Raw genomic sequence first — 17,198 nt, 5'->3', positions numbered from 1 at the left:
ATGAACGAAAAGTTTGCCTCTCTCATCTGGTCAATCTAATACAAAAAACTAAATTTGAGGTAGAAATATTTGTATTACTGTTTGCAATTTTCAAAAAACATTAAAGATTTTAAGTACAGATTTTTTTCACATTTTCCTCTTCTCATTAATGAATTACCTCACAAATTATTGACCAGCAACTGCTAAATTATGATGGTCCTTACCCCGAATTGACAGCAGCACAACAGAAATGTAATGCAGTTTCCAGTTTCCTACTTCATACTTGAACACCTTCAAAGTAAAAACCTTAATCTTAAAATGATCATATTTAGGTATAGACATTCTACAGAAGGGAAAAAAAGGAGTGGGTGTGTAAAAAAAAAATGACAGGGTTAATCTAGAACAGAGAATCAAGTCATCTGTGCAAAGCTCGAGTTGGGTTTCAACACAGAATCGGTGAGATTCTGCTCAGCACTTGTTAAAGAAAATGATCAAATAACCAAACGACCAAAATGACCAAAGGGTTATTCCCTTTGCCAGGGAATAACCTTGGCAAAGAAAAAACTAATTTAGTTTTCCTGATCATATGGGCCCACAAGTAGGCATTTGTCCACAGAGAAATCCACGTTAAGCCTAATATAAATAATTTATCATTTCCCTACAATAGTATCATATATGAAAAAAAGCAAAGGGGCCTGTTCTACCCTTTAATATTTTTACTCCTAATTCCTCAACATTTGTAGCCACTAAATTTCAAAGCAGTTTTCTCATGATTTTACACAGCCATCTACAATTTTTTCTCCTTCATCTTTAAAAGTTAACATATTTAATAAATTTCAAACATGTTCTCTGCATCTTCAGTATTTACAAGTCTTAGCTCTTTCCTCCTAATATCTATACTTCTAACCTTTTTTAACATTAACTACAATTTGACAATACTTCTTCCCTACTAAAAATGCTCAAGACCATTTTTATTTGTGGCATACTGTTATTTTATTACAATCTTTTTGAGGCAAAGAGGATGCACCTAGAACCAAAAGACACTGGAATCTGATTTAAAATGAAGCCTCAAGAAATAATCTCTCTGGAATAACATTTAGGATGGCTAACCCAATTTCAATAAAACATGTTCTAATTTACATATTAAATTTCTATTCCTTGATATAATGTGCCTCAAACACAAATATTCAACCAATTTTCAAATAAAATAAACCTAGAAACATGAAATACTTAAGTTAAAAAAAAATACAATAAAAATACAAGTCCCTAAACTGCAGGTTATACCACTGATGTGAATAGTTTATGAAATGTAGTTAATAGAAAAATCTGTAAAATGTGACTGGATATTAAGTGATACCTCCTTTCTTCAATTTTGTGATTAACAGGTCTTTTATTGGTAGTAAACTAGAGCAAACAATCAGAATAATACATATGCAGTATTCAGTACACACAATAAAAGTTAAAGAAATTCAAAACCTGTAGAAAACAAAACACTGGAGAAAAATCATACAGCTGAAGAGATACAGTGGTAAAGGTCCTCTTCATCCTTTGATTACAGCTTGTACTCTGTACCAAACAGAACTTACCGGACTTACCAAAGTAAGAAATACAGACTTTTTAGTACTGAATGTATTTAGGAGGATTAAACACATTTTCTAAGAATCCTGCAATGACAAATAGGTGACCCTTCAGCTAGTATAGCAGACTTAAGGGGGGAAAGCGGGGAGAGGAAATTAACTAGTATTTTGTAACCATTTTTAATAATTTCTTATTTTCCAAACACTGCTTTCATAACAGAAGTGTTTTACACTTGCACAATATTAATTACTTTATTATACATGGAAGCCTGTGGTAGGCTGATTACACAATAAGACTGCAAACAACCAGTGGTACTTTTCTGACGTCAGAAGAGTACATAAGACTGAAACATCACCAAAAGTACATAAAAAACTCATCAGCATAAACATCAAAGTACATTAAAAAATATAATCAGGAAAAAAATACAATTGCTAAAAAGTGGTTTAGAGCAGAGCCACTGTCTACCAGTAGCTTCAAACGGCAATTAGCGTTCATAGCAAGTTTTGATGACTTTACAAGACCCCTGTACAATACTGACTAATGCACCCTTTTAAAATGTACATTAAAGGCTGCCATTTCACAAAGAGGTTCTGATGTCATTACTAAATACAGACACACTCTGATCCCTCACACTAGCTATGTCAGCAGTTGGAATTACCACCTTATTAATATCTATAGCTCTGAGTACGTGGGGTTTTATTATACATGGAAATATGTATGAGTTTTGTTTTTAAAAAAGGTAGAGGGGATGTTTATCCTATTGTTTAGTATTTCGATGCCATAAGGCATATAAAATGCATAATGAATTATCTACTGGAATGTAAATCATTCTAAAATTGAAACTGTCAAGATATGGAGAAGAGGGAACAAGGAAGGCCCAAAACTCGAAGAAAGAGGACAGGTTAAGAATAAGAACAAAAAAAAGCAGAAGTGTGGGCGATATGTAAAAGCACAGACAAGAGAACAATGTTTTTAGGCCATGTATAATAAATACCACATACCCCAAATTTCAAAGAATCATGTAATTCCAACCTGGGTTCCAATACTGAAACCAACCAACCACTTGGGTTTCAACACTATGCTAGATGTCAGCAGATCTTAATGGAAGTACAGCCTTGTTACAGTTGGGACAAGGAGAGGGTGCTTTTTTCTTCTTCTTCTTTTATTAAAGCTATCATTCCAGGCTTTGATCAAAGATCCAAGAACATTTGTTCTACCAGGCTGGAATGAATTGGTCTGGAAGTTCAGAGTACACTTAAAAGCTGCAACAAAATATAGGTAGCCAACATCTCAGAATTTTGGATCAGCCCAGGTGGAGACAGCAATTTGAAATGTTTTCGATCCCTTACTTAAATGATGAAATGTATATCATACTATCTGTAAATTGGATATTCCATTACAGCGATAACGTACAGAATTCCCATGCGTTATTACACTTTCCTGAGAGTAAAGCAATTAGAATAACCTTAATCCTAGCAACAAAGTTTTTTTTGTGTGTTTTCTTTGTTTTGTTTTTTTGTAGGGTTTTTTTGTTTTGTTTTTTTTTTTGCATTTAACTTTTGGGCTATTCCCTGACGATCTATACACGTAAATTTGATTGCTAAACGTTGTCACTTTGAATGTCAAACTATTTTTAATCTATTGATTTTGATTAAAAATCATAATACAAACAGAGCTAAAATCACGCTAACAAAATAAACTAAATATGAAAAGTTGCATTGAAAGGGCATTACATTATTCTTAATAGGATCGTGTAGAAACATTCCAATGGCAGTGTTCTCAAAATAAAACAAAATTACATTAGAAGACCTCCAGCCTGATCACTTTTGGGACCTTACCTGTAACTCTGGCTGGTGGGTGTCTTTACTCTTGTACTACATGGCTCACTTACATCAGACATCATATTTGTATACCCTGAGAAATCTGACACTGAAGTCCTTACTCTATGGTCCACTTCTCCATTAGAGTTAGTGATAAAGGTCATTGGCACCCTGCTGCCCGACTTAAACTGAGAACCAAATGCCTGTGCAAAGTTCTCAATCTGGTATGTTGTTCTAGGCTCTATGTCTTTCTGAGGATCTATCTGGCTAGCTAACTCCTGAGATGGAATCTGAAAGCTTGTTGAGGACTCTAAGTTTTTCTGTTGTTCCTTCTGGCTAGTCAATTTCTGAGATGAGGACTGGAAGGCTGACGAAGTCTCTAAATTCTTCTGAGACTCTATCAGATCATCCAGCTCCTGGGAAGGTGTCAACTGCTGATGTGTAGCATCCAAAGCAGATAAATAAAGACCTGGCTGAGATCCAAACAACATCCCAAAAGGAGGCTTTGGCAATGAAGATGGCAACACTGAGGTAACAGATTGGCCGAAACCACACTCCAAAGGAGATGTAGTGTATATCTGTTTTTCTGGAAATAAAGTGTGGTTGTGGAGAGGTGAGGACAAACTGACAAACTGGAAACCGTGTCCAAGAGTAAAACCTGCATTAGTGGATTTTTCAAAAGCCTGTTGGAGGTATTTGGAGTATTCTTGCAACATGGTCGCCTTATCATTTGAAGGCGTTTGGGTGCCCGGGCTCAAATTTTCCTCTTGAACCAGTTCTGAGTGTTCTCCTGAGGTGTGTAAATCCACTCGTGGTTCCGTTATGTTGAAAGGATCTTCTTTCTGGCTTTCTGATTTGTTGGAGTATTGATCCAAAATACTTTGTAAAACCTCATCAGGAATTCCAGACTTGTCATGACAAGACTTAATTTCAGCATTTAGAGCTGAGGAGTCAATAAGTGACAATGGGGCCTCATTGTCCAAAACACTGACACCTGCAGACTGAATGACGGACTGCTGGGAGACCATGTGTCCCACATTTATGGAAAAGGCACTGTTGCTGCTGGCAGTTGGTAAATATCTTCTTTTCTTTGAAAACTGCATGGCGTCATCATAATTACTACTTATTTGACCTTGTTTTCCACTTGTACTTTGGAGAAGACTAATGGTCTCCACACTATTATTCGATACTATGCCAAGTGAGCCACTTGGTTTCCCAGACAAGGACTTCTGTCCAACTATGTCTGGCAATGGTGACACAAAATTAAGGTAGCTTTTATCTGTACTCTTTCTGCTTCCTTTCTTAAAGATCAGTTTTGGCACCCTTTTCTGCAATTCATCTATCCCAGTGCCAATTATGCCTCCGCTGGAAGACGCAGTAGGCATTTCTACGGAGTAGCTCTGCATGTTGATATTATTGGAAATTGGTGATTCATTTGTTTTACCAGTCTTGTGTTCCTTATTTTCAACAGCTATGCTTTTTGACTTCGTTTTCCTCCTTGAAGAACTTGTATTTCCCTGAGACAACACAGCCAGATTACCCATGTTGTTATGGTTTGATGACCCAGGTTCTGCACTGGCGGCTCCTTTCGCTATGGCTTCACCACACGTGCGCCTGTGCTTCAACAGCCTATCCGTCCTTGAGAAATACTGCTGGCAAGTGTCACACTTGTATGGCTTTTCTCCACTGTGCGTCCTCTTGTGTCTCTCCATGTGGTACTTCTGGATGAATTTCATGCTGCACTGATCGCATCCGAATGGCTTCTCCCGACTGTGGATCTTCTCGTGTCTCTGCAGCAGGTATTTCTGAATGAAGCCCATGCTGCACTGGCTGCACTGGAAGGGCCTCTCTCCCGTGTGGATGAGGACGTGCCTCCGCAGGTGATAGGAGCTTCTGAAAGCAGCGCTACAGTGATCGCAGATATGAGGTTTCTGACTCGGGGAGAGGATGGCGCCTTCTCCGTCTCCGACCAGAGAAGGTCTGGAAGATGCGCTGGGCTTCCTCTTGGCTTTGATTCCCTGAGATTCCGGCTTTGGCCTCTTCGCCTTCTTGACGTGAGTGTCCTGCTTTGGCTCCTCGGTGCCGGGGTGGTCATCAGTCCTGCTGCCGCCGCCGAGCAGCACGTCGCGGGGGTGCTGGGCAGGCTGCTGCTGCTGGGCGTGCTGGTGGAGAATACTGAGGTCCTGGATGACGCCGTGGCCGCCCCCCTCGCCGCCGCCCAGGCCCGGGGGTCGCTCCTCGGCCCCGGCGAAGAGGCCCCCGTAGTGGTGGTGGTGGGGCTGCGGCTCGTCGGGTTCGGCGGGCTTCTCCTGCTTGATGCTCACCAGGGACTGCAGGAAGCCCCAGGAGGTCCTCTGCGCCGGGAAGGCCGCCGACGCCGCCGGCTCCTTCTTGAAAGTCATGTCCGGGGCCGGCGGGGGAGGCTCGGCGGCCGGCGCCGCGGGGGGCAGCACGCACGGCGCGGGGGGGGCGGCCGCCGCGGGCCGGGTGAAGCTGGTGACCGGGGGCAGCCGGTGGTTGAACAGGACCATGCCCGGGGGGAAGGAGGGCTCCATCTCGGCCCGCCCGCCGGGGCCGGAGCCGCTGCCGCCGCCGCCGCCGCTCAGGAGCCCGCCGCCGACTTTCATGCCCCGGACGAGGCCTGGCTGAGGAGAGGGGAGAGCAGGCCGTGGGACCCGGCCGGACCCCCGCCCGCCGCCGCCCGCCCGCCCCGCGCGCGCGGCCCCGCGCCCCCGGCCCGCCCGGACCCGCCCCGCCCGGCACACTTACGGTACCACCGCCGCCGCCGCCGCCGCCGCCGCCGCCGCCTCCGGTTAATAAAAATAACGCCGTCCTCTCCACAATGGAATTAAAAGCCTTCCCCGCACTGCGCAGCCGCGGCGCGGGGCCTGCCGGGAACTCCCCGGCCCGGCCGGAGGGGAGCTCGGCGGGGCCGACGCGCCTGCGCCGCAGCTTCCGCCCGGCCCACCTGTCAATCACCCGGGCGGTTGGGCGGAGGGGCGGCCCCGGGCTCGAGGGGCGGGGCCTCGGAGCCCCCGGGAGAGAGGCTTCCGAGGCGGAGAGGCGTGATTGATGGGCCGCGCCGAAGGAGGGGGACGTGGGTCAGGCGCTCAGGAGGCGGATCCCCGGAGCGTGGAGACACGCGGGGCAGTGCTGCGGCGTGGCTCGGGGCTGGAGGGAGAGATGGGGAAACTGAGGCCTGGGGGGTGGGGCTTGCTTCTTTTCACAGTATGCAGTCTGGGTATTGAGTCAAAATCCAGACCCAGAAGTGGGTCACTGAGGGCTCTTTTCATTCTGCCTCAAAGCATGAAGCTTCAAATGCTCAACATTTATTAAAACGGATTGCTTCTGTTATCCCTCGGTGGTTGGAAACACTGTCATAATGGGCACGTGTCCTTTGCATTTATAGGAAGAGCCTACTTTGGAACCGCAATACAGGTACCGTTGCAAAAAAAAAAAAAAAAAAAAAGTTGTCTTACTGCCAACCTACCTGAAGGCTACTGGAAAAGGAAAGCGCGTGTAATCCAGGTGCGGCAGCCCTGTAAAACACGCCCACAGACAGGCTTCATCATCATCAGATGGTATTTAAATGCCCGCATACCTGCTCAGGCTGGCTAACAAGGCAGTTTGCCACGTTACATAGCTGCCTGGCCTCTTGTGTTGTTTATGAGAAACTGACCACCAGGCCCTTCTAAGATCTCTACTAGGACCCACTGTGCCCTCCCCCAGCGTAGAATACGTCCTGAGAAACGCAGCAGAATTACCAGTTTCTCTCTCACGGGAAAATTCCACAGTAAAATCTTGAAATCAAAGTTAGATCAACAAAAATCAAACAAATATTTATTCAATGCCTAATGTACACAGGGCACTCACTTTCCTATTAAGCATGCAAAAATCTAAACCAGCAACTGTCCTAACAAAGAGTATTTATAAATCAGACATTTCTTCATAAAAGAACTAGAACTGTGACAATAATTTATTTACATAGTATATTTTCTTAATGAAATTACAAGTCCATTTTCTCACAATATTTCTAGCTAAATAACTTCTCATAATTAAATCATAAATGACTTTTCTGAGAAATTTCACAATTGAAACCATAAGGGTTATTAACTAATTCTTATGGGCCTCTCTGAGCCTGCTCAAAAACTTAAAAGACAATATTTAATGAGCATTTTGAGATAAGAAATATTAGTATTTTTCTAACTCCATGCAACTACATATAAGTATTCTGCCACTCCAGCTGTGAAACTTTAATACTGTCAAGTATGGTTAAGTGTTAAAAGAAAGACTGAAAATTCAAAAACTTAAGGCAGTCGTAAAATATTAGTCAATGCCTATGAGAAATGAGGCTGTCCCTTTATTCAGGGTGTCGGTGTTTAATGGTAAGCTGGATGCATATAAGCTAGTCCAAGCATGAAGGGCAGTGGGACACTCATATGAAAAGCCAACTTTGTGCCTCAGTTATCAAGATAAGAAACCTGTCATTTCTCTCATTCACTCTGTCAGCCTTGAGATACTCCAAGCAGACTTACCTCTGTGTAGTACACCCCATATATCAGGAAGATGAAGAGACCCTGTAAAATAAAATGGAGGGGAAAGGCTGTTAACGCTAATCATTTCCGCAGTAGAAATACCTGAAATAAACTTTCCTGGGAACAGACAAAAGAAGACACACTTCATCAAGGTCAATTTATTTTTCTATTTTTCAACATTAGAAGCTGTACCTTGAGCATTTATAAGATAACATACCAGCACATCACTTAGAGCAGTTATGCTGTTCAATTCTCTAGAAATAGAAAAATAAAAATACCGTCTCAGGTACACAGAATATTAATTATAAAAATCAATATGCTAGTCTCTGAAAGATAGCTGCATAATGAAAAAATTAAACTCAGAAAATGTCATCAAAGTAATCACAGAAATAGCCCTAAGCATCAGTATTTCTAAGCACTGTTTTAGATTACAGCAACTAGAATGTTGCAGTCTTCAATGGGGTAAAAAAATTTTTTTCCATATTAAAGTATAAAAGAGCTAAAAGAATAAACTAAGGTAATAAGTATGAATAGTTTTTAAATAATATTTAAAAAGCCAGTTCAAGTTAAGATAAAATTTCGCATTATCAGCTGTTGTAAAGCTATACACATTTTTATTGCATCTTATATATAATAAAAGTTTCAAAGATCAGCTATTATTAGTCCTTAGCTTTAGAAAATAATAAAATATAAATTAAATCTCACTCAAATCTAAAATCTTAAATTTTTAAAGTAAATAAAATTGATATGGTTTCAACTTATTAGAGATAATAGGGAGCAAGAAATATTCCACGTGTTTTTGCCTTACAGAGGAAATAAAAATCTATATGGTACTATTCTTGTTAGGTTCTAATAAACCAAATATTAAATGGGAGTCTGGACTAAGATCTGGAAATGGTTCAAATAGTTAAGTAATATGATATTTTCAAAGGAAAATATTACTGGAATATTTTAATATTTGTTTTACCTCTGAATACTTACATCTTACAGATAATGGAAACAATGCTAGAACAAGGAGATTGAATAAAATAAAAAGGAGTTTTGTCCTTGTTGTTTCTTTTTCAATAGACTTTAATTTTTTAAGAACTATTTTAGATTTACAGAAAAATTGAGAAGATACAGAGAGTTCACATCCAGTTTCCTCTATTATTGACATTTTACATTAATATGGCCATTTGTTACAAATAATCTTATTAGTTTTCAGTACTACTATCTATACAATTTCAGAGACTAAAGCTATTGCAGTACATGCATTTGTATTAAGATTAAGAAAGAGGTTTTGAACAACCAAAAATTTCCATTTTGTTCATAAACGTTTAAAACTTCTAGTATAGTGAGAGTTTTTTCACTATGTACATGTGATGTCCCAAAGCGCAATGCTGACATTCAATTCCATCTTTCAAGTAGCCTTTGTCAAGATCTGCATAGTGCAGGGTGAGTTCAAGTTGCTTACTTGGTACTCATTTTATAGGCTGTTTGCCCCTATCCTAGATAATTCAAGAAAAAAAGATTTCTATGCAATAAAATATGCACAATATGCAGTATGATTTCTATATGTTAAGAAACTCAGCTCTTTACATAAAATCCATATGATCCTTTGAAAGTCAAAGAGCCCTTCTGTAAAGCGTATAATCATTCCTGTCATTTATTTTTATTTTGTACATTCAGTTTTCTCTAAAAGAAAAGAGAGTAAAAAAAAAAATTACATTGTCCCCCATGTCTTGGTAAAGTGAGAAGAATATGGAGTATGTTCCAATATTTTCATTTAGTGCCCTTCCATGTTACTTGCTATACATTTTAAATTTTACTACATTTAATCCTTTAAAGTAATGTACAATGATCAACAGCAAAAATCTCCCTTTTGAAAAAAGGATTTAGACTGAAAAAGGATTTTAAATAAAGGCAGCTTCAATCTCAAAAGGTTTTCTCTTTCTCCTTTTTCTTCAACAAATTCACACTTAAGAGCCGGATAAGCAAGCCCCAAAATGAGGACTTCTAGAGACCCTGAGACAGTCTGAAATTTGAAATCCCTCCAAGGAATCTCCGCCGCTCTTCCTCTGGGGTTATCTACCTGATGCACCACAACCAGCTGAGAGGTAAGACACTCATAATAATAATCAATTAATTTCCTTGTATGCTTCACACGTGATGACTTTTCCCCCACTGTTTTTACCAGCACTTGACAGTTGTGATCATTTAGATCAGACTCTATAGAACTTCATAAACCCTTCCCTACTAGATAAACATCCCGTTTTCTCTATTTTCCAAAGGGAAGAATCAAAACAAACAGCTACACTTAAACATTGTAGGCCATAACTATGAGCCACTTTTAAATCCCTGCAGAGAGAATACCTTTAAGAACAGCTGGAAGGAACCAACTGCCAAACTTAACTGGCACTGAGATTTCTGGAACTCCTTACACCAACATTCTGTCCTAGCAGAGTGAACACTGGAGGTGCGCCACGTTTCTGCCCTGAACCATCCATCATGTCTATTAGGTGGTTTCTGCTGTTCCATCCATAGACATATTCATCCATAACGCATATGGAGTATTTGTCTATAGAGGTACCGACTTCTCAATGTTTTAGTCCCAGTAAAAATAACTGTAATTGGGCAGGAAGCCTCTTCCATGTGGCTGGATTCCTGTAGCATGTGTGTATTTTACGGGCAGGAGCCAGGACTAGGGAAGGAACACCAGGATATTACATCTGATACTGTATAGGAGTTAAAAATAGAAACTTCAGGGAAAGGGGAGAGAAAAATCCTCCTCTCTTATTTTATTCTCATTTATCTATGAAACACGAAAAACCGAGGCAGCTTTGCAAATATTTTCACTGTTACAGAAGTCCACTGAAGAATGTCTGTAGATAAGAGTCAATGGCTGACGTCTAGTCTGTTATTTTTATACTGATTGTTCTGTACTTTCAGAGTGCACTTCGTGACTGCTACAAAATCAATCTTCTTTTAAGTGGTAATATGTTCTTTCCCGGCGATATAAAGAACAGGAAAGTTGCCCCCATACACAGCACACTGCCTACTCAAGAGTCAGGGTAATATTAACAATGCTAATCTATGTATAGCTCTCGCAATGCGCTTTCATTTACATTACTCTGTTTGTTCCCCATTACAATACTGCAAAGTAGGCAGCATCTTATTAGCTTTATTTTGTATGTGGGGATTCTGAGGCTTGCTCAAAGCACCGCAGTGCTGACACGTTGGCAGAGCCAAGGATTAGTGTTCTGACTCCTGATGTAATGCTCTTTCACGCACACACTGCCTTCAATAGCCGCCTTCGTAACTCTGAAGTCACCAGCTTCAAGATGAGGCAATTGGTGAGATCTTTCAAAGCTGAGGTTTGTTGAAAGCATATTGCAGTTTGATTAGCCCATAAGGCGAGGGCCTCAGTGTCCAGTCAGAGGGCTCACATAGCCCTGGTCCTCTACCAGCCTAAGATGGCCTAGCAAGTACAACAGGAAAGGGGCTTTGCAACAGTGATTTCAGTTGCTACGTGCCAGGTTCTGGCTTTTGTACTTTCCTTACAAATTCTCATTTGATGATGTATACTTGCTAGTTGCTGGGAAACATATCTTTTCCCGTCAAAAGGCTGCTAGGTAACCACATAGTCAAATATCCTCCTCATTATCATCATTTACTGAACTTCTCTGAATGTACGGCGCTATGCTGTGTGCTTTTATTTATTTATAAATCATGCTCCAACCTACATTCTATAAACAATTCCCATTTGGAGGACTAAACCCCATGAAACAAAAGCATTAGTGTACAAGGATATGTGTATTTGAGGCTGCTTGTTATAGCCCTGCGTGTAGTGGCAAAGAACTGGAAACAACCTGAATGCCCTTCAACACAGGAATGGTGGTATCTTCATCCCTTATGATATGAGGCAGCTGAAAAAATGGGTTAGAACTATGTTTATTAGCCTGGAGAGACTTCCACGCATTGCTGAATGAGAAAAGCAAAAGGAAAAGACACGTGTTATGTATTCTCATTTTTGTAAAACAGATGACAGAACCCTCCCTTCCCCCTCGCCAAATACAACTGATTAAACAGGAGAAAGGCATGGAAAGATGCACACCAAATTGTTGTCACTAGTTCCCTAGTGGAAAGGACAAGAGGGAGAGAAGGTAAGTCAGAAACAAGTGAGACAGAAGCAAACTAGAAAAACATGAGTGACCCTGTCAACAGAAGAGGTGGAATATAAAATTCTAGGGAGCATGTGACTATCAATATAGGAAACAGAATCTGCACATGGATAAGGATCAAAATATAAGATGGACAAATAAAATATTGATTTGATTCGGGGACAAGATTGTGGGGCTTTTTTCTTGATTCCTATTATTTTAACATAAAGACTACAATAAATTTGAAGGAAAAAGATGTGACTTCATTTAAAGTAAATTTATTTTTTAAATGGATTTATAATATGTTTAAATAAATGTATATTCATTGTGATTAGTAGACTAAAAGAAACATAAGTAGTTTATACAGTAGAACAAATAATTTTGCCGGGGAACATGGGTGGATGGTGGAAGGGTAGCTAAAATCAAAGGGATTGCCTCTTTTCTGTTGTGCCTTTGATTTGATACTTTTCTGAAGATCTGATTCTTGAGGGAGTAGGAAGAGTGATCAGGGAGACAGCTGGGAGAGGGCATTTCAGAGAGAGAATCTGCAAAATCAAGACTTTGTGAGAGCACAACGCTCTCCAGAGGACCGGCGAGGAGCTCAAGATTGCCAGAGCGAGTGGTTTTCACATGCGAGAGGGGAAGCTCATGAAACCAGAGAGGGGTCAGGACCAGATCAGGAAAGGCTTTGCATTTCACGTCAAGGAATTCAGCTATTCTTCTCTAAGAAAAGGGGATCATGAAATGTTTTAATCAGGACAGTGATGTCATGAATTTTTTTTTCAGTAACTCTAGTAGCAATGAGGGAAATGGATTGAAGCAGCACAGATTAGAGGCAGGACAGCCAGTTAGGAAGCCATAGTCAGGGGAAGGGAATTAAAACTAAGGAAATGCTTATGAGAATTCAGCAATGTTTAGAAGCCACAATCGATAGACGTGGGTGCGAGAAAAGGAGAGAAAAGGAGAGAGCTGAGTTATGGGCGATTCTTAGATTTCTGGCTTCAGTGACGGGTGGGTGGTGGTATCACTTTCTAAGATCCAGAATTAAATGGAAAAAAATGTTGTTTGTTGGGGAAAAGAATACATTTATTATTTTGTATATGTTGAATGTGACTGTGGTCCAGTGAGCAATTGAACACAGAAGGTTGAGCCTTAGGAAGGATATCTGGGATAGAGAGATGGATTTGAGATTCATCAGAGTATGGTGGAAATCGAAGCCATCAACCAGGGAGAGAGTAAAGTAAATAAAGGCCTTGGCCTTGGACAGAGTTCTGGGAAATGTCTTCTCGGCTTCAGAGACAGCAGAAAAAAAAGAACCCATAGACGTTCATGGGTTCAAAGAGGGTGTTTCCATGGAAGCCAATGGAAGAGAGTTTCAAGGAGGAAGAAATGACTAGTGGCAAACACAGGTTAAAGGACAGACTCTGAAACCAGGCTGCCTAGGTTCCAGTCCTAGCTTTGCCATTTGCTAGCTGTGTGAGCTTGGGCAAATTACTAAACATCTCTGTTCCTCACTTTCATCATGTATAAAATGCACACAATGATTGTACGTATCTCATAGGATTGCTATAGGGTTAAATGAGTTAATATTTGTAAAGTGCTTAAAACAGTGCCTGGCACGAGCTCACTCTGTATGAGTGTTTGATCACGGGTCACAGTAAGGTCAAATGACAAAAGACCTGAAAATGTCATTGGATTTGGGAATTATTAGTTCAATCCATTTACATGTGAGTACCTACTATATGTCAGGCACCAAGGACATGGTCATGAACAAACATTGAACTTGCCCTTGATAGAGCTTATATTCTGGTGAATAGCATTTATTGAATGCCTACTGTGTGCACTGTTCTAATCACCTCACTCATTCCTCACAATTTCCCCAGGATGTAGGTACCCTAATGATCCCCATTTTTATAGATGAGAACAGTGAGTAGCACAGAGGGGTTCAGCAAGGTCCCGGAGCCAAGAGGTGGCAGAAGCAGGATTTGGACTGAGCTGGACTGGCTCTGAACACCTCCTGAACCTCATAATCATACTGTCTCCAGGTGGCCGCTGGTGACCTCAGGATCAGCGGCTTTAGAAACATGGTGGAGGCAATAGCCAGACTGCAGTCAGCTGAGCATTGAATGGGGGTTAATCAAGAGAGATCTAATGCATTTCCACAGAGAACCAAACTAACAAGCTCCAAGCACGTGGATTTGTGTGGATTTATGTTGTTTGAGTGATAGTGAGCAGCCCCAAAGGATTAAATAGTAAAGGTGTTCTTTGGTCAAGTCTTCCTCAAATATCTGTTTCCACTATTCCTCTGCAGTGAGCTGGGTGGCAGTCAGTTCGAGATTAAGATCTGTCATGAATGCCTGAAGGGTATATATTTGGTATTATTTATTGAAGCAAGGTCAGTGTAATTTAAATATCAGATCCACATGTGGCAGAATCTTATTCTATTACAAAATCAAAGATGAAATGTATTCTCAACCAGATTTCAGATCACTAAAGGCCACAGATGAGAGATAAGAATATTTGGTAAATGTAAAAAAATCTAAAGAGTAGTCTTACCTTTTCTTGGTCTGGTTCTAAATTAGTTGGTCTCAGGAATCTGCATTTTTAACACACACTTCAGTTGTTCTGATGCATAATAAAGTTGAAGAATTAATTCCAGCTCCACTACACACTCACTCTGTGACCCAGGGCAAATCACTCAACCTCTCTGGGCTTCAGTTTCCTGGTTGTAAACAGAGATAAAAATTTACCTGCTTCAGAGGATTGTTGGGAGGAGCAAATGAGTGACATTTTCAGCACAAGGCCTGGCTCAGAATAAGCATCCTGTACGCATTTGTCATGTAAAATAAACAAATCACTGTTTTGAGGGATAATCAGCAAATAAAAGACCCTGTACCTTCAGGAGGTTGGAGTTTTCCCTATTTGAAGATGAAATAAATTCTATCTTGCGACGATTTTCAGGTGTTGTAACCAAAGGGCTGTAGAGAGTAAATAAATTAGGAAGAATTTCAGGACAGAATCTAAAGAGTTTTGGCAATAAAAATTTTCTTCTGTAGCTTTTTTAGGTTAAGATGATTGGCCAGATATGATAATATGATATATATGGCATGCCATATATCAGGGTTATCATTGTACAGATCTATGCTACAAGGATTTCAAGGTATAGTTTAAATATTATATGAATCAGGACCCTCTTGGCTGCAAATAACAGAAACCTAACTGAAACGAGATGAAACAAGTAAAGGGGAGGAGATTTATTGGGAGGATACTGGGATAGCTATCAGAATTGCATGAATAGTTGAATAATTAAATCTCAGAATGGCAAGAAGAAGAATGAGCAAAGAATACTCTGTCTGCTTCCCGGCCGTTCTCCCGGATCATTTTTCTCTGCTGGGAGATGTAGCGACCAGCAGGTCCAGGCTTTCGTTCCTACAGCTCCTACGTAGAAGGGGAAAAAATGGCTTTTTTTCACAGCTCGTGAGACTGGATTCTGGCCCCGTGTGGGTCACATGTCCCTCAGTGGACCAATCGCTGTGGTCTAAGGAGGGGACTATTGTGATTGGCTCAGACTAGTTTACAAGCCTGCCCCTTAGCCAATCCTGTGATCAGAAAAACAAGATCGTAAAAGAATATGGCCGCTTGCGTTCAGATCCCTTAGCCAGAGCCAGAGGAGGGAGGGGCTCGGACAGAACTGTCACCTGGGGAGTGTCAGCTACTCGCATTAGTGTGTGCTACAGACATGGTCACCATCCTCAGGACTCACAACTTAGTGGGAGAGCAAAACAAATAAATTTGTAGATGAGAAATGCAGAAAGGCTTATACAGGTGGATTATGGTATTAAGAAAATACAAAGTGAAATATTGAAGGATTCCTGGAGAACTGGGATTCTGAGTCTTAAGAGAGAAGATCGTAGTGACCCTCGAGAGGTCTCGTGCCTGAGAGACGAAGAGCAGTGAAAGGAGAGATTGTGTGAAATAAAACTCCTTGGATGGAAAACCCTGATTCGAGTCTTGGTACTTTTCCGTTAAGACCAAATTAGTCATTTACTCTGGAAGATGGCAAAGTTATTAACGGAATTCTAAGAATTAAATCACCGTAGACACTAATAATGTAAAGATGCCTGGGAATAATTAGAAAGGGGTGTGGGAAACAGAAGCAGAGAACCACATGAGGAAGATATGAGAGGATCCCAAATGAGGGTTCACCCCAATGGAGGTAGGGAGTTGTCACTGAGAACAGAGGTGAGTGAAAAATCAGAAAGGGCTCTTCAGAAAAAAGTTGTAAAATTTGATTGACTGGGTACAAGAAACCAAAGAAAAATAAGTGCCAAATAAATGTGAATATTTTAAACTTGAGGGTGAAACAGCAAAGGGAGATTTGCAGTAATAATGTGGAAGATGGGGGCATTAAGGTAGAGATTCCAGGAGAGCTTAGCCAGACTATTTTGCAGGAGAAGAACACGAGTGGACATAGGGGAAGAAAGAAATAGAGAGGGAGTTGGTTTTCCAACAAAGCATACAATTAAAAAAGACAACTCTTTGATGGAATAGATTTTGCAAAACACCCCATGTTGTAATGACAAAAGTGAGCAAGGACTGGGCCGGCCCGTGGCTTAGCGGTTAAGTGCGCGCACTCCGCTGCTGGCGGCCCAGGTTCGGATCTCAGGCGCGCACCAACACACCGCTTCCGAGTCCCACATACAGCAACTAGAAGGATGTGCAGCTATGACATACAACTATCTACTGGGGCTTTGGGGGAAAAAGCAAATAAATAAAATCTTTAAAAAATAAAAGAAGTGAGCAAGGACAGACAGGCGTTTCTGTCGTGTGTGTGTGTGTGTGTGTGTGTCTGTGTCCTCAGTGTTCTAGGTAAAGCAATTACCGTTCCCAGTTATGGTCACTTCACTGATACTTCAGTCAGTTCAGTCTATTAAAATTTTAATATTTCTTGACCCAGGATATTGATTTTGACAAACATAGTGGAATTTTACAGAAGGTGATATTTGGTGCCTGGATTAACCTAAAAGTCACAAGATGTCAGATGGGCCATTCACATCCCTGTTCATACCTCTGTTATAGCTCTTCTGCCGTGTATTCACACAAGCAGCTTACCTCCTTGTCTTCCCCATCAGGATCTGTGCCGCTTA

The 17,198-nt window shown here is 41.0% G+C and overlaps 1 protein-coding gene and 1 long non-coding RNA gene across 3 annotated transcripts; both read right to left on the bottom strand.

Annotated features, from left to right (window-relative positions):
* Nucleotides 1-1,349: 1,349 nt before the first annotated feature.
* On the bottom strand, nt 1,350-6,243 carry ZNF281 (zinc finger protein 281). Of its 2 annotated transcripts, none has more exons than XM_087424323.1 (2): nt 6,147-6,243; nt 1,350-6,018 (listed from the first exon to the last, which is right to left on the bottom strand). In XM_087424323.1, exon 2 carries the CDS (start codon nt 6,002-6,004, stop codon nt 3,392-3,394), a length of 2,613 nt encoding a protein of 870 aa, XP_087280449.1. In that variant the 5' UTR covers nt 6,005-6,018; nt 6,147-6,243; the 3' UTR covers nt 1,350-3,391. The 2 variants fall into 2 exon arrangements, with proteins under 2 accessions (XP_087280449.1, XP_087280448.1); XM_087424322.1 differs by having other exon boundaries at nt 1,350-6,022; nt 6,147-6,241.
* Nucleotides 6,244-6,867: 624 nt separating this feature from the next.
* Nucleotides 6,868-15,459, bottom strand: LOC147912332 (uncharacterized). The gene is made up of 5 exons (XR_015549997.1): nt 15,400-15,459; nt 14,948-15,029; nt 14,608-14,773; nt 7,913-7,954; nt 6,868-6,916 (listed from the first exon to the last, which is right to left on the bottom strand). It is a non-coding gene; the product is annotated as an uncharacterized LOC147912332 (long non-coding RNA).
* Nucleotides 15,460-17,198: the final 1,739 nt, after the last annotated feature.

This window comes from Ceratotherium simum, chromosome 36 (assembly GCF_057802395.1).
Source record: "Ceratotherium simum simum isolate JZ-2026a chromosome 36, ASM5780239v1, whole genome shotgun sequence".
NCBI lineage: Eukaryota > Metazoa > Chordata > Mammalia > Perissodactyla > Rhinocerotidae > Ceratotherium > Ceratotherium simum.
The sequence above is the reverse complement of the archived record's forward strand: the minus strand, read 5'-3'. Positions and strand labels throughout refer to the sequence as shown.

What these genes read in the sequence shown, in the direction of transcription:
- ZNF281 (XM_087424323.1), bottom strand. Translation starts at nt 6,004, where the DNA reads ATGAAAGTCGGCGGCGGGCTCCTGAGCGGCGGCGGCGGCGGCAGCGGC.